Raw genomic sequence first — 27817 nt, forward strand, 5'->3', positions numbered from 1 at the left:
GAAATGCAAAGAATATATATTTCTCCATAGGTTTGAGTCAAAGTCCCTCAGCATTTTGTAAAGCTCTTGCAGGTACGAGTTGTTTTTTATGGAAAAGTTTGGATCAGCATGTTAGCGCTGAGCATTTTCAGGTCACAATGAGGCATTTGATTGGCCTGATTCCTTTATCCCTCAGGTTAGACAGTCACAGTCCAAAAGTCAAGGCACGCAGGAATGGAACGAAAGCTATGGGCTGATACTGATACCCCCAAAGGTGTGCACCACTTGCCAGATGTGTGTTTGTGTATGTCAGGGAGTTAATCGCTGTTTCATGACTGCGTCTGCTTGTACATGCATGTACAAGCCAGCCTATCCTCGGGTGATGAGCAGGAAAAGACACAAACTCGAAGGCTGAAAGCAAACAGTTTGCTGTGCATTAAAAATCCCATTCACGAGCGTTGACTGACAGTGCATTTCAGATGGACCGAAGGTAAGGAGTGACTTTGAGACAAAGAAAGCGAAGCGGGTGGGGGTTGAGGGGGCAGCAAGTTGAAACCTAAGCTCTCTGAACCCTGTTTTCCCTGCCTTCGGGCATTCTGTGGCTGGTAAAAATATGTGCTGTATATTTGAAGTGTTATATCACGTGACAAAGGCAGGGTTTGTGAATCAAAGTACACAACGATTTCAAGAGGAGGGAAAAAGACAGAGGGAAAGAGAAAGAGGGTGTACGCTGGTGAGAAGACGACGACGACGAGAGAGACGGGAAAAGCAGAGAGGGAGGTGGAATGCAACAGGCTGAGGTCTGTTGTCGCTGTGAGACGGACTTCTGACTGACAAACGCGACCACGGCGCTACGTTTCAAACTCCCTTCTACACTGACTCTCTGAGACATTCACATCCAACATCTGGTAAGTTCACTCTTTGCTCCTATGGCTTCCTGGTAACTTTTAGTCTGTTGGCGGTTTTCGAGAGAAGAAGACGACGGGCAGAGGACATGTCAGAGCATGAGTGAGAAGTGTTCCTCTTGTCCCTCTCCCTTCTCTCTTTTTGTGTGTGAGTCAGTGTGTGTTTGTGGGACAGCATGAGGGGGGAGATTGAGTTTCTCAAGGACAGCTTTAATTGAGAACAGAGATTTGGAGAGAGGAGTAGAAAGAACAACAGAAAAAGCTTGGAAAGAGAATAAAAGCTCATCAGAACTATGGTATGATGAGGATGAATACTTTGTATTTGTTTGCCCTGTTTATGAGTGGAAAACTCCTTTTAACTGCAGATTTTTAAATAAAAAAGATGAAACTATTGTGCAAAGGGAAATAAGACGAGTTAGTCTCTCATCCACAAAAAGCAAACAAAAAAAAGCATTTTCCTCTGTTGTAAACATCAGGCTTGGTCAGCTTTGAGGCCATTTCAATTTGTTTTCCTGCAGCAGACGAAGACGCTGCTGCAACCTGAAGGCTCTCAACCGCCAAACCGACTGTCAAAGTTGATTGATCACTCCATCAACATCACAATGATTGAGTATGTCTAGTCTACCTTAGTTTCAGTATGATCCCTCACCCTGACCCCCTCCAAACCAAAGGAAGCGCTCACTCTGTCAGGTATCATAAGGCGATCTGCTGTCTGATCATTGCTGCTGCTTTGCATCATGTATGCAAATAAACTAGGTGACCCTCTCGCATTGAAACACGAGCTCTTTTTATACAGACTGAATCACTTCAAATAGCATCCTTTGTGCGACATGTGGTGTATGACTACAAATGTGCTGCTTGATTGATGATGATGATTAAGATGTCATTTGCATGCCAAATGCTTCCTCTGCGATCTTATTTCTGGATTTCAGAGCTGCGTTTGACACAGTTCATCATAATCCACAGTTTGAAAGACTGGGAAAGTGTGTGAGATTGTCTGGTACTTTGGTGAATTGGGCCAGATCTGATTTGGAAATACTTTTTGTCATTTGGCATTCTGAGCAAACAATGATCACTTGTGGGGTTCCTCAGGGTTTTGTTCTCGGGAAAGTTTTCATTTGACATCTGTGACGGCCTTAGTTCAGACCAAGTAGTATTATAACATCGCTTACAAAATCTATGCTGATGACAACTGACTGTATTTCTGTTCCACAACATGACAACAGTCCATTAAATTTACTAAAACAGAATGTCCAAAAGCATCAAAGAGTGGTTGAGCTAGCATTTCTGCAAGCTTAATGCAGAAAAACAAAACCTTTTTGTCCCAATAATAGAAGGCCAGAACGCAGCACCCAACTGGACTCAGTGAGTCTGAAGACCACAGACAATGAAAGATGTTGTTATGGACTCTGATGTTTATTTCTACATCTAAATCTGTTACTAAATCAGCTTACTACAATCTTAAAAACATTACAAGAAAAAAATCCTGTCAAAAGAGACCATGGACAAAACAAGACATTGAAGGTTTTTATTTTGAGTTGGTTATATTATTGTGTAAAACTACTAATAAGGCAACTGGACCCCATCTAAGTATTTTCTCTAGAAACCTTTGAATGGTTTTGAACCTGAACCCTTTTCAAATTTGCTTGTCAAGTACACACAACTTATGGTAAATCACCAGATTTCTGCCCAATCAGGGCTCCCAGATCAAGAGCAAAAGAAGAGGAGAGCAACCAGTTTTTAAGCTCCGTAGCACTGGAACTAACCTCCTAAAAGCCTGAGATTTACAGAAACTATTGACTCCTTCAAATTATGACAGAAAACACCATTCTTTACCCCAACTTTCCTATATGGCCCACAGGCCACTTTATCGGTTCATTTTATCACGTCTTAATTTTTCAAAATGCTGATTTTTCATTTCAAGGTTTCTCTCTTTTTACATGATGCTTCAGTTTTACTATTATTCTTTTAATTGATCCCATGACTTTTAGTTTCTTTACCTTTATTATTTTATTTTTCTGTTAATATTCTTAGCTTTCCGCATCAGTCGGCTAACACTACGTTGATGAGTGCTGGATCAGACCCACGGTAACGCGAGGCCTAGCCGCCGGTCGGTCTCGCAAACTCTTGACAGATCGGTTCCAGATTAATTTTCCTTGATGTCTGGAGGAATGTTCATCAGCATGTCACAGGGAAAAGTGCATGAGTCTGCAAGAAGGGGAAAAAAAACAAGTGGGTGTGAACAATGTATCATACAGTATATCAGAATCACATTGTAAACATGCTTTCCGTGGCATGGTCATTTCTGTAGAGTACCAGCTACTGAATGGATTAAGCGTAGTTACATTTTTAAGTTTTCCTTTTAGTTTCATTTATGCAGAAAACAAACTGTTGGAACATCTTGTGTGTGTGGTTGCAAAGTCATGTGTTGGGGTGTGCTAACTTCTTTAACTGCGCTCCAATCTCATCTTTGTTCTCTTCACTTTTGAAGAATGACAGCCCCTCAGGCTGAGAGCGATGTCTGGCTCTTCTCTGTCTTTCCCTTTTTCTTTTCCCTCTGTCTCATTGCCTTCTTTCTTCCTTATTTTCTTTATATATATATATATATATATATATATATAAAGTGGGAGCAAATTCTTCACTCGTGTGCGTGTCAGCTGAGTTTCATTTTGTACGGGTTTGTTCTCAGTTGCTACTTTCAAGACAAAGATGCAGCCATTTGCTGCTCATTTCGGAGAGCGGAGGGCATCAGTTTTTTCTGTTCTGCACCATTGTCTGCTGAATTATTTTTGATGGATTTGTTTGGAGTCGTGTACTGGTCATGGTTTGGTTTGATGTCTTCAGAGATTTGAAAGTCACTTTGTGATATTTACTGTTGCTCTCCTGCAGTTTTTTTAAACTGAATGCTGAAAAAGCCTCAGTGTCTACAGAGTGCTTTAGTGTTATTAATCATGTCCTGAGGGCTGTGCCTGAGTAAAAGCAGCTAGTCCTTTTTAGCACAGTTTAAACCACTCTGAGGACGAACATCAAGAAACTGATGGGGGATATTTGACTTTAATGCTAAATGAAAAGTGTCCCACTGAACGCCTGGATAAGATGTGACCTGCACAGCCTGAAGCGACAGGCCGTGACCCCAGATCCGACCTGGAGACCTTTAGCAGACCAAAGGCTAGCCTCCTCATAATGACAACATTATGTGTCTTATTAAACATTACTGCTATTGTCAACCTCATTTGCACCAGTGACACAGAATCCCGGTGTTAGTCGTGTTTCAGTTTTGCCTTTTAACACATTTCAGTTTTGGTTGTTTTATATTAAGCCACACTTTTTTGGGAAATAAGAAAAATGGGACATTTAGTGCCGACAGAGTCTGTTCCAACTAAAAAGGACCTCTGGCACAACAACATGCCTACCATGTCTCTATTTACACCCACTTTATTCAGGAAACATATTCAGAAAGGAGCCATCTGCCATGGGATGTTTTGTGCCGATCTTGTAACAATTTGTACCTGTTTACCTCGAAAGGAGTCAACTGCTGCAGAACTTTTTGTCAATTCATAAATATTCATAAAATTCAGGAAATGAAATGGAGGTGTCTGAATTGATACATGATTGTACCAAGCATGTTGTGTGTACATATACACACGGATGCATGTTTGAACTAAACATGTATCAATTTATACCTATTTTCAGGCTATTTTAGAATAGATGGAAAGATTTTGTTTCTCTGTGGGAAATTCTAGTGTTACAGTAGCAAAGGAAGTACGGCGATACACACACAGATTAGTAATAATAATAAAACAACAACAGAAAGACACAATAGAGAGCACTGTAAGATCAAATGTACAACATAGGAAAAACTATACAATTATGTTTAGTCTTCACTTTCAAAAGAGTTTCATTGTTTTTCAGCCACTGGTACGAGCACCACTGCTGGCACCTCAGCTGCTTTTTCTGGCCTTCAGAAGAAATTGTAGTCAGCTAATTAGCAAGGTAAATTTAAATGTGTAATAAAAAGGAGTTAAGTGATTTGTATGTGACTGTTTTAATGACCTACAAATTAAAAGTTCAAATAAACAAGAATCTTTTCACATGTTAAAGTTGGCTGCCTTGGGTTTTAAGGTCAGAGTTGGTAAGAAGCCCTCATCTTAACCATTTGAAAAGAATGGAAATGTTTCCCACTCCCAACTTTTAAGTTTAAAGTACAAATGGCACATAGACTCACTAGTTATGTTGGCAGGTACTCCCTTACAGCTGCTTGTCAAATACAGAATCAGCCAATCACATGGTGTCAACTCGACGCGTTTAAGCATCTAGTTATGGTGAAAATGACTTGCTAAAGTTCAAACGGAGCGATAATGTCTTAGAAAAGGGATTTAGATTTGAACATGACACAGTATCAGTAGGGCTGTTGAGTGGATAAAAATGATAATCAGAGATGAAACTGGTTTCAAATGAAAGAAAGGCAACAATAGACTGAATAACCACTCAAAACAACCAAATCATTGAGCCTTTAAACAAATGGGCTACAGAAGAAGGCCACCTGCTACAGTTTACACATGCTCATTAAAATTAGATGACAGGACATTGGAGAAATGGTGCCTGGTCCAATGAGTCTCATTTTCCACTGGAGCGTTTACATAACATATGATCAAAATTTGCAACACTCCACAATTAATGCAGTCCCAAAAAGATCAAAGAATGTTTATATCTATTCTTTCATTCTTTCATGCTTTTATACTACGACACAATGAACTGGCAAAGCCCAAATAACACACTGTTTCCAAAGATGGTGGTGCTTAGAAAGTGGTACATGCTATGAAAAGGTTCGATAATGACTAATCTGAAATATTTGTTTCAAATAATTATAGTTCATATAATGGAGAAATTTGGTTATATGTGTTTCCAAACAACGATGGAGTTATTTTGGTTTCACTAGGAATCATAGTAAGTCAATACTCACAAACAGGTTTGAGAAGCATAATTAATCAAAAGAAAATATGATACAAAGCCTTCACAAAGACAAAATACAGTCAAATTAAAGTAGGTTGGGATGGAAAAATGGCACCACTTGAACCAGTTTTTCCATTTAGTCCATATGATCACACAGCTAAACTTCATTCAGCTTTTTCCAAAGTGCAGATAGTGCTCTAGTATTCATGTTGACCTTCCTGCAATCATTTGGATGAGCTGTGGTCTTATTTATCTTTTTTTGTGTGTTTTTAGACACCATTTGTTGAGCTAAAATTGTTTATTTAATCTCTAAACTTGATTTATGACTCAAATGAAGCCCAATGGATGAAATCTAATTGTACTAATGCTAATATCATCAGTCTATCTTAAAATGACTTGCAGTTAAAAAAATAAAATCCGCAAATTTATAGTTAAATCTGTACAAAAAAAAAAAAAACAAAGAACGAACTTTTGCTTTACTGAAAGTATTTATTTCCAGATTTTGATTGAAACAAGATATCTTCTTCAGCTAATTATTTTTTTAAAAGTAAAATATATATCCTTCCAAAATGTGGTTTCAATTTGAATCATTAGCCTAGTCCTTGAATTTCTCTCAATGCTCTAAAAGCTCCGCAAAGGTGGTTAGATCATGTCAGCTGCAAGATGTTTCGATAAGATGGATTCCTGGTAATAATTTCTTAACACGTTTTAAGCAATAATGCCCAGAAAACATATCAAATATTGTTTCTCGTCCTAATACACTGTGTGGATATTCTCGACTGAGCTAGCAATATAATTACATTCATAAATTAAAAATGTGTCCACGGCAGCCAAAAACATTTTGTGGCTGAATGAAAGCTGTCAGAAACTGATGGTTTATCGCCAAGTTGTATTTGTGCTTTTCAAAAGACATTTTTTGCATGTCAGATTGACATGAAATATATAGTATGGTCATTTGTTGGAAAATCTAATTATGTTGTTTGCGGGTGATGGTGCCTGTTGTTTTGTTTTTTCTTCTTCTGGTGTTTGTGTGTTCGTACTTGCACTTTCTCCTCGGGGTATTCAGCACAGCTCATCTTCAACTGCTTTCTCTAAGAATAAGACTCAACTTTGGGTTTTAGTTTACTGGTATTTTCCCCTCCTAGAATAATTTTTTTTTCAGTTGGGACTTTTCTTTTTTTCTTCACCGCACTGAATGTTGTTCGCCCTTTTTTGTTCCACTCTGTCTCGGTAGATATTTACTAGAACTTCATGTCCTACAAAACCACACAGATTCTTTTATTCCCCGTCACAAAGCAGATAACTCCTCAATGGCCATTCAGTAGATCTTTATTGTGTAAAACAAAAGAGGCTGAGTGTATAAAATGCAGCCTGCCAATAAGGAAAAAGCTTTTATGAAAATAAATAGAATGTCATAAAAGCAAACCATTTTAGATTTTCATAGAGAAACAAGTTACTAACCTGGTAAAAAAAAAAACTCATCTTGTTCTTTGCTTCATATAGAATATTTGGATGCTCTACCTCAATGAAATTCACTGGAAAGTTGTAATCAACTCTGCGGGGCCATATCTCTGCCAGCAGTAAAATGTTTTACACATTCCTCTTGCTCCATCTTTAATTGCTCAATATTTGGAAGCGTGGCTAAGACGAACTGAATGGCTTCGTTCACTTCCTCCGCTGACATTGCCAAACTGCAACCACAGGCAGACTACAGCTCTAAAACATCACACACAAAAAAGACGTCAATTGTTTGCAACTCCTCCTTCTGCTTCCTGATTGGTCCAGTTGAAGCTAAACTGGAGAAATTGACCTCAATGGGAGAAATCCCACATGGAGCACTGAAGGGAGATGACCGGGCTAAAACTATAGGAAGATATTTATATTTCCCAATTCATTTATTACAAGATTATTTTTTAGCTGAGAGGAGAAAATATATATATATATATATTTTAATAAAGATTGTGTTTAAAGACTAAGGCCATGTTTTAGGCAAAAACAAAGCCAGACACTTTGGTTCAGTTGTTCTCATCCCAAACCTCAAAAGGAGTTTAGAACCAGAGTCAAGGATCAGATATTGTTAAAAATTTACTAATCTAAATTTTGGGACTGATTTCATTTTGTTTATCGAGATCTGATTTAACAACATACAAAATATTCTTTGTTGTGGTCAGTATTTATTTACATCGAGAGAAAGAGAGGAGTCGCTGGAAGAAATATTTTACCGATATTTTAGACAAAGAAAAACATTATAGAGCTCATTGGAAATGGCCTTTAGCAGCATATGTTAGTACTTTGGTGCAGTAAGCATCGCTAAAACTGCAGCGATGCTTACTGCACCTCTTGTGTGCATCTTGAATACACACAAGAGAACAATGTTCTCTTGTGTGTATTCAAGAGAACATTGATCCTTACTTTAACTCTCTTCCACTGCTTCCTAATTTAGCATAAAATCTCAAAAGCATAAAACGGTACAACTTTCTTTCACAGCTTGGATGAACCACATCAGTTTTACCAATTGCTCTGCGAGAAAAGTAGCTACTGGCTGTCCTAAAAGTCACTAAAAGTTGCTAAATGAAGTTATTACCTAAATTGCACAAATGGCCGTGTGTATGTAATTGTAATGGACACAATAATAGAGGTTTTCTTTAATGTCGGAATTCCTTGTCCTTTATTCAGGGCTGGACTAAATCAACTGACCCAAAAAGACTCTGGTGGAGTTTCTTTTTTGTTGTTGTTGCTCTTGCTGATTATTATGAACAGTAACAATGCAATGTGTCAGATGTCAAAGTCTCCAATAAGACTAGAAATACGAAACTTTTTTATATATGGTCATTGGGACGGTCTGAATATTTGTTGTATATGTCGACATAGTTGCTATGTTTCCAACAATGACACACAGACATGCCTCGGCGTGATATTTCTGATGAAAATATTGTTTTCTTATTAACAGCTGTACTGAACCGGTTGCTATTCTGGGGACTGATTGGGAAAAGATTCAATTTCACAGTTTGCTAATCAGATGGTCACTGGTCTGGGTGGAACAAGTTGAAAATTGTAAGGTTCTGTTTATTTGTGTTTTTATTTTCAAGGAGAAAACCAGGATATTTATAGTTATGAGGCTTTATATAAATACCAATCTGAAATGGGCTCTACACTTAGAGGTGAAATGTAGGCATGCATGTGATTGTCAGACTTACCACATGCAATTCTGTTGCAATATACTGTATATGTTCAGCAATGAGTTCACAATAACTTCATCTAAATGGAAGAGCCCCTTCAGGTTTATGGTAAATCAAACCCCAGCTTACACACCCAGTGGCAGTTTTTGATGTGTGAGATAAGGCTCTCTGCCTAGGTTGGCAAAAAACAGGTTTGCACAAAAAGAGGAAAAAATATGCAAAATTGGGTATTGATTTCTAGCACATTTTACTTGCACTTGGAAGGGAGATGTTTCAGCATTTCTGAGGGAGTTTATCTTTAGCACAGTGGCAAACAAAGCTCCTATTTTTAATGAAACCTATTTAAATAATTAATCTAATTGCCCTTTGTAATTGTAGCTATTGTTTGGCTATTGCTTTTGTAGTAACTATAACAGAAAATATATATGTTGGCGTACAATTGTTGACATTGAGCTTGTGTCTTGATTCCTAAATGGGGACAACTTGAGCTATGTTCATTTGATTTAGAAAAACACCACTTTGAAGGTTTTACAACATTGCCAATAACATTCTTCCCTGTTCTCATGCCAATATCCTTCCATTCTGTATAGGATTTTCCCTTTAAACCACTTACAATTTCAAAAATCTATCTTTCTTCCACTGCTCTTAAAAACATGAGAGCAACCTGTCTATTTCTGTTGCACTAACCTTTATTGCCTCTGGTAGTTTTGGTCCTGCATTTACAAAGAATTCATTTGATTGAACTGTTGAATACATTCCATGTACTTTTTGTGTCAATTTGAAGGTATTCTAACTTATTTATAATGTATTCTCTTTAATAAGTTAGAATACCTTCAAATCTGAAGAGTTTTTGCGGCGCTAGTGGCTCGTATTTTTTGCAACAGTAGGCAGACAGGAAAGAGGGGGGAGGACATGCGGGGACCAGGAGTCGAACCCGCGACAGGACTAAGGCCTCCAAACGTGGGGCGTGCTAACCCCCTGCACCACCAATCTGAAATGTGAAACAAGCAGCGCACCAGCAGAAGGTCTTCTGAACTTGATCTCTTTGCCACCTCTTTGAACCTCCAACATTACATAAACAGCCTCCTATTTGTTTTCCATTTTATCCTCTGTTCTTGCATGAAGCATGTTTTCAGCTAAAGTTCAATTCCTTTCAAATTTCCCCTAAGCTTTGCCAAAACCCCAACATTTACCTCACACACAGCTAAACGCATGTTGGTTTGATGGAACTAAAAAGAGTGAAGTGATAAAAAAGACTTCAGCCAAAATCTTTGAAATATGAAGCAGCGGTTGGGTTTCTGGACAGAGTAGAGAGAGTGATGCATTTAAAAAAATAAAATACGTCTATTCAAAGCCATCCTTACCAGGATAAACACAGCTTGAGTAAAAGTAGCAATGTTGGAGCAATAAAACCAAGAACTCTTCACTTTGGAAGACAAAAAGTAGTAGCTATAGGTACCTTTTAAATTTTATTCCCCAAGATAATACAATGATTTAGAGAGAGAAAAAAAAACGAATAACTCATTCATTCGAAAACATTTTGAATATTCTAATCAAAGATTGAAGGGATGTTTCTGGTAAGATTGGTTAGCCAAAAATTGTATTCAAGTAGCACTACTTAAAAATGTTAGATCATAAACAATAAAAGGTAGTCAAGCAAAGCGAAATTAGCCAAGAGTAAAAAAGTATTTGGTAAAAAGATTACAAAACTACCAAGTAACCACTTGACCATATCAGATTTATTTGGGGGGGGGGGGATTAATGAAATCAGACACAAATAAAAGTCAGTAAAACATAACAATCATTATAAAATAGATACAAACAGAAGACAATTACACATATTTATTATTAAAATTAGTTTTAGTATGTGTTATTTGTTATAATTACTAAAATATTCTATTTAAAACATGTATTAATTATCTGTGCAATTGGGTGAATATATAGCAAGAAAAAAAAATTTGTGCCAAAATAGCATCAGAGATCAGTGGAGTCTGACAGTATGTGGTTCATGCAGACACACTTCTGTTTGAGAGGTCAGATCTGAACTACTCAACCCCTGGGACCAGTAGAGCAGTCGGGTCACAGCAGAGAGGAGAAATGGATCTGACAAAGCACTCACGAACCTGACAGGCTCTGAAGCTGGGGCAGTGATTACTGGACCAGAATCAAACGGCCGTAGACAACAGGCTGCAAATGTGTGGGGAAAGGTAAGGTTAAGGTAAAACTGAAGAGATCTGACAGGGGAATGAAAGTGAACAAATACATGAAACAAAGAAACTAGAACACAAACAGGAACTACTGAATAAAGCTCAAAAAGTAAGAATAAATATGAAAGGAGAACAGAATAAAACAAGACTAGAGAGCAAAATTACTAGCTGAACCACAAACTAAAAACTGTAGTGATTAACAAATCTACTGTCTGACTAATCAGGACATAACCTGAGCAAAAGATTATTTTATTGATTTATATGTAATTAAGTGTATCTCCAGAGTGATTTCATTCTTAAGTTAATATTTTGTAACAAGTTCAAGATTGTTCAACTCAGTTTTTCTGAAACCTTAATCTCCTATCCTCCTTTTCCCAGCAAAAGCTTCTTCACACTCTCCACAATATTTCTTCCCCTGAACACAAGAGGAAAGAGGAAAAAAAGAGCTGATAGAATAGCTCTTCACTGCGAAAATCATATAAATACCCAGAATTAGAAAAAACAGAAAAGTGACTCCCGCAATGAGAAAATTTGACTCTGAGATAAATTATTGAACTCACTTGTTAAAGTCTATAAAGATTATCTGGAAACATTAAATCAAACTTTTGTTTGCACGAACTTTATATGCAAACCAAAATGGAAGTCCTTAAGTCCTTATTATCTCTTAGCGTCTCTGTCATCGGAGTCTGTAAACGTTTTATTTATGACCGGCATCGCTGTTTGTTACAAACTGAAAACTGGAACTGGAAAACATGGCGTTCTGCTTTCAACTTGACTGAGACACTCTAGTTTGTGAAAAATTATATAATCTTTAAAATATGTAATAAACTTTTCTTTTCTTTCAAGACACTCTAAATTTGCTCTTGCTTGATGTAGTTTTACATGAAACGAGACATTTTCATGTTCTCTGTATTTGTAGTTTGGTTGAATAAAGCTGAAAAATAATGAGCTGCAGTTTTGTTCTGTTAGATTTCCCTATTAATTACACAAATGATTAGCAACAAAGACACATTGAGGCCAATTCTCTTTTTTATCAGTTCAGAAGTTCCTCCTCAAATTTCACAAATGCTGTTTATTTTTGGGAGATTTAAAAATTACAGACCAACTTAGATCCCAAATATGTCAACAAAGCTTCGTGTGAAGTGTATGAACTTAGACTGCATTTTACTTCCTGCTCTCTGTGATCAATAAGTGTGAGTCCTAGCTTGTACATAATTTAAATGTGATAAATAATCAATAGAGATTCAACGATAGAAAAAAAAAAAGAGGAAAAACACAAAATACCCTGAGAAAGTTTATGAAAATGTCGGTCAAGATTCATTTAATAGATTAAGAGACTCTGACTCCTTGGTTATGAGTCGAGATGTTTTGCAGAATGCTGCAGGATTTTGTTCGATGTGTTAATCCTGACAAAGGTGGGCAGAAAGGAAAGAAATGGTCCAGAGCTGAGTTTGTTGAGGTAGAGTGCTGAAAAGATGACCTATCTTAGTGTGGACAAGTCGTTGGACGACACTCTACTTCTGTTTTAATGTCTGCAATCTGACCAAGTTTAAGCTCCTCACTATTATATCTGGAAGAACTAACTACATCCAGTGATTTTGATTTTGGCAGGTTTGACTAAATTACATAAACTAAAACATTAAGAATTAATGTTAGTATGTGTCTTTGAGTTTTGTTTAATGTATGTTTTATAAAAATTAAACATTATTAGTCAGGGCTCTTCACATGTATTGGCAGCCACTGATTAAAGTTTTGAAAAAATAAATTATATTCCTTGTTGTTGCAAAATCTCAAACTGTAAAAGTAAAGTTTTTATTTGATTACTTTTATTCAGAGGAGAACAAAAACAATTCCTGTAACCTAAGTTCCTATAAATTATGATTTTTATTATTTCTCACATACGAATAAAAATGTTAAAACTTTCAATTGTTAATCAATAACCTTCGAGTGGAGTATGATGTGGTACAACGATCCATTTCTTAGTCACTCCTCACAATGGGAAACACAAGAGAACATGTCAGTGATATAAGTCAAATATTTGTTGATATTCATGAGTCAGGAATCCGCAGCAAGAAAATACTTCAACTCATCTAAACTTGAAAACATTGTTTAAAAAGATAAACCACTTTTTCCTCTTACTGTCACAGTTAAATAAAACTTTTACTGTTTTAGCTTCGATTACCAAAATTATTTCTATTTCATTTTTTTTCAAATGTATTAATTTCTTTAAAAATCAAAATGGAAAAAACAAAATATTTACAAAATAACAAATTCAGGCACAAAAGTAACACTTCCAAATAATTGAGAAAGCTAATGTTTACAGTAGAGAAAGTAATTCAAGGATAATGTAGTAAATGTTTTATAGTGTCCATCAGAAAAAGATTTACAGGCAAAGTTGAAAAAGCGTTTACAAAAATGGCGACCTGAAATCCTGACTCCAGGAAAACGGCTGTGAGAAGCTTGGGTTCAATGTTTTGGGTATCCTTTCACAAGTCATAAAGTTTAGAAGGCAATTCTACCAAATACTACAGAAATTTACGCTAATTTATGAATTCAAAGAGTTTTCCTACTTTTATTGTTCTGGCATTTTTTCCCTTTTTTTTACCTCAGATAGTAAAAATAGTGACATAATTTTGCTAATCGTTACTGACCTAAAAGAAGAAAAGTTTAGTCTGATTGAAAGCCAGAAAAAAAAAGAAAAAATAGGCATTCTCATACATATATATGTTATGTAAATATCTAATTTACTCTATATTTAGGGTCAAAAAAGAATAAAGCTGGAAGAAAAAGAGCCTGTAAGTGTGGGCACTGCATAAAGTGACTTGGCAGGGCAGAGAGGAGTAGAAGCAGCCATTCTTTTTTACATTGGATCTTATTTTATTAGTCTGGGGAAACAGAACATCACTTATGGGCGTGTAAGTGTGTGTGTGTGTGTTAGCTGTACCAGGACCAGGTGACCCAGTTTGACCCGACCCAGCAAGGTCTCATAAAAGCAGCATTGAGGCTTGGAGGCCCAGCGACACAGCGCTGCTTTTGTTGCCCGGCCCAAGGTGTATTCCCCCTGGAGGTAACGAGGGGTGGGGGCGAGTAACACCCCAGCAAAAGGCAGAAACCTCTGCTTAGTGTTAGTGCTCATTAATTCTCAGTTTATTAGCAAAAATAAAATTGTTTCTATGTATGTTTTCAATGGCTTTGCTCACCATCCACTTTCTCCCTCCGCCATTAAACACAATTAACTCTTTCTCCTATTAGTTTCCCATTTCATTAACTCCACGTCTTTCATCAGCTTGCCAGATGTTTAAAACGGCCTCCTGCTTCATTACTTTCCTGACAAGCCTCACCACTATTTTCTTCCCCCCACATGTCATTTTTTTATACATCTGGTTTTCATACCACATATTTTTGCTCTTTGAATTTTGATTGGTTAAAGAGTATTCTTGAAGTCGCTGCATCTGCAGTCGGATCCTCTGTCCTGTATTTACGGCTTCATTCTTCAAGGTCAATTGCCACTCTCAATGGTCCTTCAGAGTGTGTGAACGTCGTGTGTCCCCCGCTGATTACTTGCCCACGAGCACGATCAAAGTCGCAGAACATCTGCGCGCGCGTACGCGCGCGCCCCGCTATTGCCTACATGTCGGTTCTTGCATCTGTCTGCGTCCTGCCTTTAAAAAGAGGCTTTGCATTGATTGCAAAATGCAGCAGTTCCCAGCAAGCATATGTAATTACGTTTGAAATAACTGCATGCTTCGTCCAGCCTGTGCTTGGCGTTCTTTAATCGTCAAACACTGCAGCTCTTTGTGAAAACAGTTGTGGGGACTCTCCCCGACGGGCCCTCGCAGTGAAGAAAAACCGCAGCGGAGCCAAGCCGCTACAGAAAATATGTCAATATGGGAAATATGACTTTAAAAACAACACTCTGGGAGCTGACTTTGTGGATTGTGGTGAGAAATTGCGCTATATACTGTAGGCGCTTTGGTGTGTGTGTGGGAAGACATGACGTGGACGGATTTTACTCTAATAATAGTCACTTAGATGAAAGCAGAGGAGAGAAGTGAAATGTTCTCGGCGATTAGAAACACTTCTCGTCGTAATACGGTTCAGTGAAAAAACACAACACGATGGAAATAAGTTGTTATATTTTAGCTTCTGACCATTTAATCACACACCAGGAGCTGGCAGTCTTTTATTGTGGGGCCAAAAACAAAAATTCTCAGCAATAGACTGCAATGAAGATTATTTACTACAAGCACAGACATAAAGATGCACTTCTTGTACTATTTCATGGGATTGAATCCATAGGACATTATCCTTAGCTGCTCTTTTAAAACATGTAGCTTTTATAAACAATATGGTTTTTCTTACATATTTCCTAAAACTATCACTACCTGGTGATAATATAACATGAGATAATGAGGTAGGAGTTTGAATTTTCTTCACAAATTTTCTATTGTACATAGTAACAGTTAATTTTTTTTTTTTAATTATAAAAGTTACATACTGAAACTTTAACCCAACCATTTAACATTGAATAAACATTCGCTAACAAAATCTTTTTTAAACAACTAGTTATCAAAAAATATATATTTTGCATTTATAAATAATTGAATATTCATTCATTGGCCATGAGGCAAAATGTTTTAGTGGGCAGAAAACCAACACTCCTCATTTATCTGACCTACACCAGTACCAGGGTGGAACATGGTGGTGGCGGTGGCATGATACGGGGATACATTTCTTCGTCAGTGACAGGTAAGCAGGTGAGGTCTGATAGAAAAATGAGCCAAGCTAATAACACAAGGTATAGAACTAGAAGAAAACATGGTAGCACTAACTTTACAGAGTGTGAATATATAAATGCACACCACACTTTTCAGAACACTTTTCAGAGATTCATTTGGAAAAATAATTTCAGAACTTAGATTTATCAAAATATACGGTGCACCTATAATTACATTAAAGTAGAATTGTAATGAAAGTAATTACAGTAAAGGTTTAGGTGAAATAAACACTTTAAGTAGAAATGACAGTAACCACCTGACAACTCCACTGCTGCTATTTTACTGTAAATTCTGGGTGAATTCATCGCAGTGCAGTTGTGATTATCTTTACATTTGAAGTTCATGGGGTGTGAATACTTATTCAAGACACTGTAGGTTTCATTAGGATGCTGGCATGGGGCAGGACTTACGGTAGTACACCTCATGCATTCAAATAGTTTTGAATAGAAGTAGGACTCCTCACAGAAAATTACTTTGAACCAGAATTCTCCAGTCAGCCATTTTACTTCCTACACAACTTCGGGTCAACAGTGTTTCTGCTGCTGTGTAAATCTCGCCTACTTGCTGCCAGTTTTGAGCAAAGCCCTGCACTGGTGGCTCCTGAGGAATATGTCCCTCTTTTACTACATTTTTAAGCTTTCCTTAGGGATTAGTTTAAACTGTGAGACAAATGGCATTAAGTGATATGCCATTTGTTAATTATAGTCATGGGTTTTTTTTAACAGCTATCTAATAGTTTTTACATCTGTCTGAAATCAAGCCTCAATCAGAGCTGCCAGGGTTAGTCGAGTTTACTGTTTGTTTGAGTCTAATCTGTCACTAGAGTCAAAAGATTTATGTTTTAGCCTGCACCCAGACATGAGAATGTGACCTAATTTTGAATGAATAGTTTGTTTGTTTGTTTGTTTGTTTAGTTCAGCTAAATTTATTTTGTTTATTTGAAATACAACTTGGAGTTATTGAAAGTAAGACATGTGTAAAGCCGTTATTCTCTGACACTGCCTCTTATCCACCCTGGGTGTTTGATTCCCATGCAGACCCAAAACAACAAGACATTCTTTGGCCAAGCTGTATTTACCACAGATTCACCACAGAGAGCTTAACCCCACCCACTCATAAATTCACTGACGGGGGCAGGAGTTACAGAGAAAGATGAAGGAAGTGCTGCACATTAAGCATTTCTGACAGAGTTATAAGCCACAAAGTGACTCCTGGGAAACAAACAAAGGAAGATTTAGGAGCAGATGTTCTCATCAGAAAGTTGTCAGCAGAGCAGATGAGGTTGGGCCTGTGTATGGTGCGAGAATGCTAAGCTAATGTGTGTTTGTTCTAGCAAAGGGTTAAAATTGCCCAAGTTGCGGCTGACTGTTTGTGGGTTGGCTGGCTGGAGTCAGGCTGGCAAATGAAACAGAGGGACCCTTTATGATACACTTCTGCTGATTGAAATCATATGGTTTGCCTGAAATTACTTTACTAGTCGAAAGATTAAAAAAAGGCAGCGCCATATTGCCCCCCCCCCACCCCACCACCGTTCCCGCTTGATCTTACTCGTCTTCTTTGTTTTGTTCTTAATCTTCTTTGTTTTCGTTTTTCTCTTTTAATATTTCAGCGATGCCTCCAGCCCTGTTCCCAAATATCCTTCATAATCTCTTTCACATGTGAATTACTGAGATTTATTCTACATATCGTCAGTGTTTTATGGTTTACAATAGTATGATTTTAACCTGAACTGACTGTCACACAAATTATGATGCTAAGTGCGCACCAGTTTCTCTTGGCTGTTTCTTTGTTCAGATGCCTGAACTAATCATTTTTAGAGCTTCATGTTTTATTTGACTTAACACACACTACTGCAGTTCCTAATAAAGCTCAGCTATTCTTCAACTAAATCTAATATAAATCGAAACTACTGTTAAATGAATGGGGAATTTTAACACACATAATTCCACAAAAACAATTGTTGATCCATTTCCGGGTGAAAATAATGACACAATATGTTTTGAATTCAAGGTGTGGCCAGGAAAAATACTCATGATTATTATAATTATAATTTTTTACATCACTAAAATAGCTATTTATTTAAACCAGTTACATATTATCTATTGCATTTGATAAACATTTTACATTTTAACTTGAGTCCTACAGAAATTTACCTTCTGGCCTCTATTTGCTTCTTTCTCTGCAGCGTTCGGACCTGATAAGGACTTTCCTGCCCGCCTCCCTCCTCAGCGTCACCGCGGCCGGACAGAAGAGCAGCCAGCAGCTGAGTGGAGCTGAATGGCACTACCCCGATTCAAACTCACCATACGTCCCTGACAAAGAAGCTAAAGAGGAAGACAAAGGAAAAAAAAAACAACAAGATGAATAAGCAGCCACACTTTTTCACAATGGCAACAAACAGAGAGCACCAAATGCGTCACATGACGGGATTCTCTCGTGCCATGTACCCCTTCACCTTTAACTCCATGAGGGGTCACTCACCCTTTGACCTGCTGGCCAGCAGTCACCTGTTTGGACGTTTTGGAGCGGACCTTCCCAAAGAGATGGCTGCGTTGTGTAAGTAGAAAAATAACTCATCTGGTCTTCCATACCAATGTTTTCGCAGTTTTATTTCTGCACTAGGCATGTAGGAGACACAGCAAACCATGGATAGATATGATGATGGCAGCAACATGCTGAGGGTAAGGAGGGTGAAAAATGTTAGAGCCTCAAAAAAGTCGTTGCTCTCGGGGAGATGATCATGTTCCTGCAGGACAACAACTTTGGACACACAGACAGAAACACAATATGCTTAAATCAAAGTTTATTTATTTGTTAGAATGGTCCAACCAAAGTCCAGGCCATCTAATATGATTAACCTTGAGATATTCTGCAACAAAGAATGGAAAAAAATTTCTCAGCATGTGCAAAGCTGGTAGGAAAATACCCCCAAAAGACTTGTAACTATAATTAAAGCAAAAAGTGTTTTGTTTTTTTTTTCCTTCAATGCCACACTTGTCATGTTTATTTGTAAAACAACAGAAACAAAAACAATTGTAAATCAAATTGTGAACTCCACAAAGACAAGCACTTGGCCAGAGTTAAAATCAAGGACCTTCATTCTGTGAAGCAATAACTTTTTGAATATAACACAAATCCCTTCCCTTCCACTTAACTTTGCCCCTTTTAGTCCTAAAAGTGAAATCTGCAGTTTTAATGCGACAAAATGTGGAAAAATTCAAAGAGATGAGAATACTTTTTGCAAGTATATCATATTGCATTTTAATATATAACACTAGAGTATCTGTACGCAGTATTTTGGAGTTCACTGTAAGATGTTCAAATGGAGGAAGGCAAAGTTGGGATGCAAGAAAATCAATTTCTTTTTCCACGCACATGACGAGCCTGTGTGTCGAATGAGTGTCCCCTGACCGGCTATTTGGGGTTCAGAACAGAGGAAACTCAGGGTCCTCAGGGCAAATGTGTGGCTCTAGTAACGCATTTAATCAAGGAGAGGAGAGGAGAGGAGAGGAGAGGAGAGGAGAGGAGAGGAGATTTTTCCATGCGGTAAACCAGACAGATGGCAGTAAGAAGGCAGGCTGGAAAAACAGTCAACATAATGTGGTCCCTGTTTGTAATTTTCTGCTTTTCATGGACGTGCTCCAGCTCTTTATATTTGAACCAGGACTCTCCTCAAGCAGGAAAGTTTAGGCAGATGACAGAGTTTCTCATTTTGTTCTGCACATGGAATTCCTTTTCTACCACAGGGGGCGCTGTTGCACTTCACATTGACCATTTATTTTCTTAAACTAAGGACATGAAATAATGAAAATACGGACAGTTTGATGGGTGAAAAGCATTAAGATTGATTTAGCATCTTAATGAAAAGTCTGTGTTGTCTTTAGGACAACAAGACAACATGTGTGTTATTCATGGACATGAATATTAAAATTAAACTCTGCCCTACAGGTGACAGAAAGAAAAGATAATTTTTTTGGACATAGTTTAAAAAGAGAGTTATTTCTTAACAATTGTATCCTGGTAGCTCTACAATAGATAAAAAAAGGTTCAAATCGACAATTATTTGTTGTCATATGAAATTTTTAGGACTCAGGTTGATCGCTGCAGGGCCGGAGCTCGAGAGAGTTTTCTGGGTTCAGGTTCAGACTCACTGAGACCTTTTGGGTTTTTTATTTCTTCCTTTCATTGTTTTTGACTGAGATACTCAGTGTCCTGGGAGGGATTTGTGTTTTTTAATCATTCATCTCAAACCTCCATTTTGACCAGGGCAGCACCAGTTTACCAGTATTTTACAGCTTATTTTAAATTCCATATCCTATGAACTTTTCCATGTTCTGTCACTCTATGAACTCCTAATTCTGTTTAATTATACACAGTTTATTTTTATTTTTTTCTATATATACATATATAGAGAAAAAATAAAATCTGGAAAGTGTGGCATGCATTTTATTCAGCAGCCTTTAGAAAACCTTGTTTGCTTTACAGTCTTTCAGGGTATGTCTGTACCAGCTTTGAACATCTCTATTGCCCATCCATCCATCCATCCATCCATCCATCCATCCATCCATCCATCCATCCATCCATCTGTCTGACTGTCAAAATCATTCCAACAGCATGCTGCTGCCACCGCCATATTTCAGGGTGGGGATGTGTTTGGGGTGATGCTCTTTGCATAAGCGAAGCTAAAACATTTCACTTTGGTCTTATCTGACCAGAACATCTTCAGTTCATTTCTTACATCCCCTACACGGCTTTAGGCAAACTGCAACACTGGGTTTCTCCTTGCCACTCCCCCTTACAGGTCAACTTTTTGCATTGCATGACAGATAGATGTCCTGCCAATAAACTCTAAAACCTGAGCTGTGGATCTCTGCAGCTCCTCCAGAGAGACCAAGAGCGTTACAAATGTTCTCCTTGTCCACTCTGTCAGATTAGATGGATGACCGCACATTTTTTCTGCCTAACTCAATTAAAATATATTTGTCGGTGTCACTAACTGTAGACACGTCTCAGTGATGATCTATTTCTGAACTCTGCACTCTAACAGCTGATTGGTAGGAAGCCACACTGACTGACTGGATCCCACATGATCTCTGTGGCTCCATGGTTTCCTTTCTTATTCCTTTTCTTACTAACAGTCCTCATGTTTCATTTTCTTAGAGAGTTAGATCCTGGAGGATTACTGGCATCTGTAAACTTTTTCCATTTCACAGTGGAACATCTAAATTTAGATCCTCAACCCCCTGGCGAAACAAAGTATAATGAGGCTTATATTTAAAAAATAAAATAAAATAAACATAGCTGCCATTTAAGGAGAACTTAAAACATACAAACAAAGTAAAATGTAAGTTATGACAAAAAGAAACAATACATAGTAATAATATAATAAAGTTGGCTCTGTAAACTGAGATATATTTAGAGAGGCTCCCCTGCTGTCAGTCACATATCAGCTGTAGAGATAGCGGTGCGAGTCCAGCAGTGTGTGTACGATATGTTGATTGAGCTTCTCTAATCTGCTGATCTGAACTCTTTTTCTGGAATCCCTCTGGAGGAGGGCTGGTTGTCCTGCAGGCTACATGCTCTCAGTGTCTGATTACATCTTTCAGATGTTGCCTCTGGTGCTTTTACTGATACTCAGGCAGAGATAGGAGGATAATGGGACAACATTTAAATAAATGTCACATGTAGAAAAGAGAGGCTCCTGGTATGCTGATGTATCAGAATGAAACAAACTAAGCATTAATTAAATGGTATGTACTCTGTAACCTCTTGGATGAAATCTATATGTTTTCTAGATTTTCTGCAAACAATGCATTTTGCACTCAGGTTATCTTTATCTGATATTTGGATTTGTTGGATGATCTGAAACATGTAAATGTAACAAAAAAGGAGAAAACATGAAATCTGTGTGTGGAAAAATACTTTTTTTCACAACTTGCACAAAATGCAACATGAGTCTTATTATCCAGAATAAAATCCTCCTTTGGGACCTACAAGTCAGCAAATGTTTGAACAGGGAAAGAAACAGAAAACATGTTTTCTTAATTATTTTTAGACAAAAACATTCATCAGTCCAACTTCGTAAATGACATTATATATTATTGCCAATAGTAAAATAAACTTTTCAGTTGCTTTCAAGTCTTAACCCTCATTATACATGCATAAATCTAGCTGATCTATAAATATTTATACTCTTAAAGCACATTTATTTTGATTTTTCATAGTTATTCATGGTTAATGTTGGATTAAAATTGTCACAAATAATGATATGAGAATCTGATACATAGGAATAATAATAATAGAGGAATGAACCAATTTAGTACAATGTTTTCATGTGAGAAACAAGGAATTATTTATTATTATTATTATTTTAACAAAGAGAGAGGTTAAACAAAGTTCTCCCACAGCTGACAGCAATATGGATATCACAAGTCACCAAAAACCAAATTTATGAAGAATTATGAGAACTTTGATATTTATTGGATTGTCTGGTAAATATGAGTAAAATGCCTACAATTAAATTCATCCGTTGTTCAAATAGCATAATCTCACACTGAAAGTTTAAGAACAAGAAAACCTTTTACTAGAGTACCTTTACTTTAAACAATAACATGTTTTTTCTTTCTTTTTTTTTAAACAAAATAAACTATGTTAAATTCTTTTACATTTCTTTAAAATAAATGTAACCAAAGCTGTTAATATTCTAATTCTTTAAGGTGACTCAAGCGTCCAGGAACTCTTAAGTAGTAATTTGTGACTTTTTGCTTCCCTAGGTGAGAATGTGTTGGAATATGGGATGGCACACCAACCCAGCTCCTCTCAGCCACACCCAAAATGCAAACGTGACATTAAAATGAGGCAGATGAGTGTTTATCTCTGATAGTGAGGAAGTTGCCACAGGTAAATTTGGTTAGAGCAACGATTAAGCATTTTAATCACAAACAAAGTCCTTTTTTTGAGGAAAAGGTCAAATAAATTTTCTAAATCTCACTGGTAGAGAACAGAGTGCGATCTTGGGATCACCAGGTTTCTATTATATTCCTTCATCTGAATGTTTTCAGAAATACTTATTCATAAATACTTACTCATCTAATATAGATTGAGACACTTGACTTTCACATACAAGGAGATATCTAAGGACACACACTCGTCCATTATGTCACATCTGCAGCCATTCACAACACTGATTTCAGTGATTACAACCAGCAGGGAGATGTGAACCAGAGGAACTATAGCTCATTTAGATGTTTAGTGGTTTTGCTCAATATTCTTCATGTTATGTTAAAAGGAAATTGAAACAAGAGGCCCTATTATTTGCAGACATCCCAAAGGTGATAAAAGGTTGTTGTGGCTGGATGCCCAGGTTGGTGGAAATTCTTTGGTTTTCATTATGAGTAACTCTGCAGCTAATAAGCTTGAATTAAGTCCTTTTTTCGCTAATGCAATGTGAACCAAAGGGTACATGGTCCCAGTAAAAGCTGGATTTATGAGTAAATTCAAACCAGACGCTTATTAGCATGAGTGCAAGTCCAGACTTTGTTACCTAATGAGATGAACGTTAAAACATCTCGCGATCTGAAGTTAGTGGTTATCCACATGAAAAGCACCCTGACGTGTGTTCACTGATTCAGTAAGTTCTTGCTGAGTGGGGATGTGGTAAAGATGCATTTAAGGCTCCTTGACATCGGCCCAGAACATCTTGGAACTGTTGCAAAAGTAGAATAAAATCACCAGGTTAGGATAACATTAATCTTTTTTAATGCTTGTCCTCAGAGACACCAGAGCAGTTCTGAATCATGCATGGGGCTTAGAAAAGGTGATGCATACTGAAATACTTATTTAAAAGAAAATCGGGGGGGGAAAAAAGCTAGAAGTTTTCTGTTGGTGTATTAAATAATCAGTTTCTGATTATTTATTAATCAGAATCAGAGGAATAAATTAGAACACATCTACATTCATCTATTAGAAATCCTAAATCGCACGTGTGTACAGCTCTGGAAAAATTTCAGAGACCACTTATAATGATCAGTTTATGTGATTTTACTTTTTCTAGGTATATGTTTGAGTAAAATGAACATTGTTCTTTTATTTTATGATCTACTGACAACATGTCTCTGAAATTCCAAGAAACATTTAGCATTTCTTTTGCAGAAAATGAGACATAGTCAAAATAATGAAAAAGATGCAGTGCTGTCAGACGTCAAGACGTCAATGCAAAGAAAACAAGTTCATATTCAATGGGGTTCAGTATAGTGGGCTCTTCATTTTTTTATAGAGCTGTATAACATCAGGTGCACATGATTAGAGCATTGTTAATCCACATTTCTAAACATCTCAGTTAGTTTAAATCACTCCTGACGGCTGAAGTGAGTGTGAACTTGATGGAGAGATCTAAAGAGCTTTCTGAGGCCTTCAGAAAGAAGATTGTAATGAATTTCAAAACAGTTCCTCCAATGTATGAAGAGTGGTCTACAGGCACCGCTGTTCTAAACCTTCCCTAGTCTGGTCGCTTGAGCAAGTTCACCCTAAAAGCAAGATGCTCAAAAATGCAACTCCAGTGGACTGTACCGTTGATGTGAAAGTGGATGTCTGTACACTAAAAAATACAACTGAACAAATTTAAATTTTATTAGAGGTGTGCAAGGGGAGGAAACCTTTTGCTTTCATAAGAAAGCGATGAAGGTAAGACTGAAGTTTGCCTTCATAAACCAAGGACAGATCTTTGTGGAGAGCATTCTTTGGACTGATAAGTTTTCAAATTATCTTAAAACAGAAATACAACCAAAATCAAAGATACCATTCCAGAAAAAAAACAAAAACTAATGCAAACTACAGTACAAGGCATGGAGGTTGAGGTTTTATTGGTCATGAAATGTTCTGTGCATCAGACAAAACATGAGATCACTTGTAAGAAACAAAAGCTGAAGCAGAACTGGGCTCTAGAGCATGACAGGGACATGAAGTATACCAGTAAATCCACCAGGAATTAACTGAGTGATTGTTCATAAAAAGAAAAAACCTCAAGCGTCTCACAGCTGAGAGTCAGGAGCAGGACAAACTTTTCTTAGGCAGATATCAGAGATAAGTAAATGGCTATGAGAAAAGTTTCATTTATTGCAAAAGACAAGCTGTGAGGAGGCAGGGTGTCCTAACATTTCCTGTTGATATGCTTTGTTAAATGAGTAAAACAAAGTTATAGCTGCAGTTTAAGTGCAAATAAATCACTTTCCTCTGAAGAGAAAGACAATAAAAGGCGTGGACATCAACCTGTTTATTCATAAAGAACTGAATGTTTAACAGAGTGTCCTACATTTTTGACACTACAGTAACTTTTGTGCTAGTGACATCTTGTTCTTGGTTGTATTTTGAATCTGAGTGTTTTTGAGTGTGTGTGAGGTGAATGTGATAGTAACTTGAAACTAAAGGCTCAGAGTGAGACTTGTGTGTTTTCCTTTCTGTCTGTCATCACATGCACTCTCTTTAAGCACACACATAATTGTCAGCATGTCTATACACACACACACACACACACGCACGCGCACACACACACACACGCACGCCCACAAACACACACACACACATGCGTACCCACCGCCACTCTTTTTGCTGCACATTCCAACACCATGAATATCACAAACAGCAGTCTTGCGCTCACATTTCATTGCTTCACATTTGTGACCATATCGTTGCGCTTGCGAACGGCCGCTGCTGGACTTGTGCAGACACAGAGAAACCCATTATTCAGTCTCGTATGTCTGTGTCTGACATGAGGACTGGACTTTTATTGGAGAACAACTCCGTCCTCTCACGAGTTGGATGTTTGAAAAGTAAGGATAAAAACTTGTTTGAAAGTGCTTTACGTTTCAAAGAGATTCACTTTGTGTGGATGGAGGAGGATGAGTGAGCCTGATTTTTCTTAGTTTTTTTTTTTTTTTAAGGAAAGTGATCCAACTATTCCTGTTATTCGCATTCCCCCAGCGTATTTATGTGCTTCTTTTCTCAAACAGCAACAGGGGGCAGGGTGCTGTGAGGCAGGAAGGCTAATTGTCTCAAGGTGTGGAGAGAGCTCAGCAGGCTGATGTGGTGCAGCTCCGCTTCCAGCGGTGTGTGAGGGTACAAACAGAAAAACAGGTAAATACTGGAGGGACGCCTGCAAAAAATAATCATCAAAGGAAGGAAGGAGAATAATAGATTCACTTGTAAAAATAGGGAGAAACATCCATTAATATATTCAAGACAGATCAAGAAATACAAACAAAAAGTGTAGGAAAAACAAAGAAAACAGACTCTGCACATAAATATACAAAAGAAGTGTGGAGAGTACGAAGCCACAGGCAGGACAAGTTGAGTGTGTATCTGTGTGAAGGTGGTGTTGGTGGTTGGGGTGGAGGGGGGTGTTAGGGCCCCAGTGGGGGTTTCTTCCAGAGTTCATCTCTCTTGAACGAGGGAAGGAAAGGGAGGAGGTGTGGAGGGAGGGGGAGTTTGTCTCGTACACAAAGTGTCCAGACTTTGCAGAGTTTGGGGCCGGCGTGGCCCGCCTGCAGCACTGTTGCACTTCAGTGTGACTGAGGGTAGGAAAGCTGCATCCACTGGAAGAAACCTCAAAAGAGTTCAGTTCGATAGAGACCAGATAGTTAATACCTGGAGATAATGAGGGGAAATGACCTACACAGAGATCATTTTAATAAACATAAATTGAGTTGAATGAACTGCGACAAGTAAAACAGTGAAACAGTGCAAACTGGAGCCAGATAAATATGTGAATTAGTTTTTGATTTCCTCTGCTAGTGAGAGGTACATGTAGCTTTTTATTCTTGAGTTAGTTTATTTCTTTAAATGATGTTCCTTTTCTTTAAAGCTGCCGTCAAAGAGTTAGAGATTTTGAGGACAATTTTTAAGACTTAGGCCTGAGGATATTGATTTTACTTGATTCTGTCTTCAATAAGTTTCACAATTACCACATTCAACATTCACTTTCTAATTCCTGGATGCATTTGATGTGTAATTGTCTTCACAAAACTATAAAGTTTCATTTTTACTGAATTTAACCCTTGAGTAAAGTAAGTACCCCTTAAGCTTTAGCTCAACATTTTTTAGCTGCTTTGTGATTTTATTTATCGCTATGCATCAGGAGTGTGTGGTTTGCTTACCTGTCTTCTCCAATGTTAAGTTAGTTTTATTCCACATCACTTTGGTCACATGCAATTAATGTTAAATGTGCTTTACAAATAAACCAGCATGATACGGCAGCTTTTTAAACTTACTTTTTATCTGAAAATGTAGAAGTGTACAATATCTCAAGATGTTATTTTAGTTAAAAAGAAAAAGCTCTGATGTACTTTGAAGTATGTAAATTGTATATGGAGTGGAGGTGATGTCACACCATGAGAGCAAGAAAGCAATCGGCATTACACAGGTCTTTCCCTCCTACGTTAACACAAAGAAACATTATTAGAGTTGGCATTTTAAACTGTTTTTGTGTTGTAAATTAGCTGTCAGCACAGTTAGTATTGGTAAATATCAGTCACTTTATTGTCTTTAACTGACTTCCAAAAGTCTAACAACATTTCCAAATCCAGTATGAAAGCCAGAACTTTACTTTTCAATAGTATAAATCAAACCCACTTTGCTTTAATATTACCTTGTCCTGATTATCTGCTGGGGTCGAACGCTGTTGAAACTTTATGAGCAGCTGACATGTGTCCGCAGAAAATAGTTTCCTTTAAATTTACTACTTATACTTTGGGCTTCTTTTGACTTTAGTTTGAATTTTTTGGTATTTTTACTGGACTTTTGAAGAAACAAGACATGTTGGA

At 37.4% G+C, this 27817-nt stretch overlaps 1 protein-coding gene across 1 annotated transcript in view; it reads left to right on the plus strand.

The window, feature by feature from the left end:
• Positions 1–374: 374 nt before the first annotated feature.
• The window catches only part of rargb (retinoic acid receptor, gamma b), a 51012-nt gene continuing 23569 nt past the window's right edge, over positions 375–27817 (plus strand). Inside the window, exons 1-2 of the mRNA XM_028001991.1 lie at positions 375–887; positions 18187–18557. Of these exons, the coding sequence (XP_027857792.1) occupies positions 18362–18557 (196 nt within the window). The 5' untranslated portion in view covers positions 375–887; positions 18187–18361. The remainder of the gene's footprint in view (positions 888–18186; positions 18558–27817) is intronic.

The sequence above is a fragment of the Xiphophorus couchianus genome, chromosome 20 (assembly GCF_001444195.1).
Source record: "Xiphophorus couchianus chromosome 20, X_couchianus-1.0, whole genome shotgun sequence".
In the NCBI taxonomy this organism is placed as follows: domain Eukaryota; kingdom Metazoa; phylum Chordata; class Actinopteri; order Cyprinodontiformes; family Poeciliidae; genus Xiphophorus; species Xiphophorus couchianus.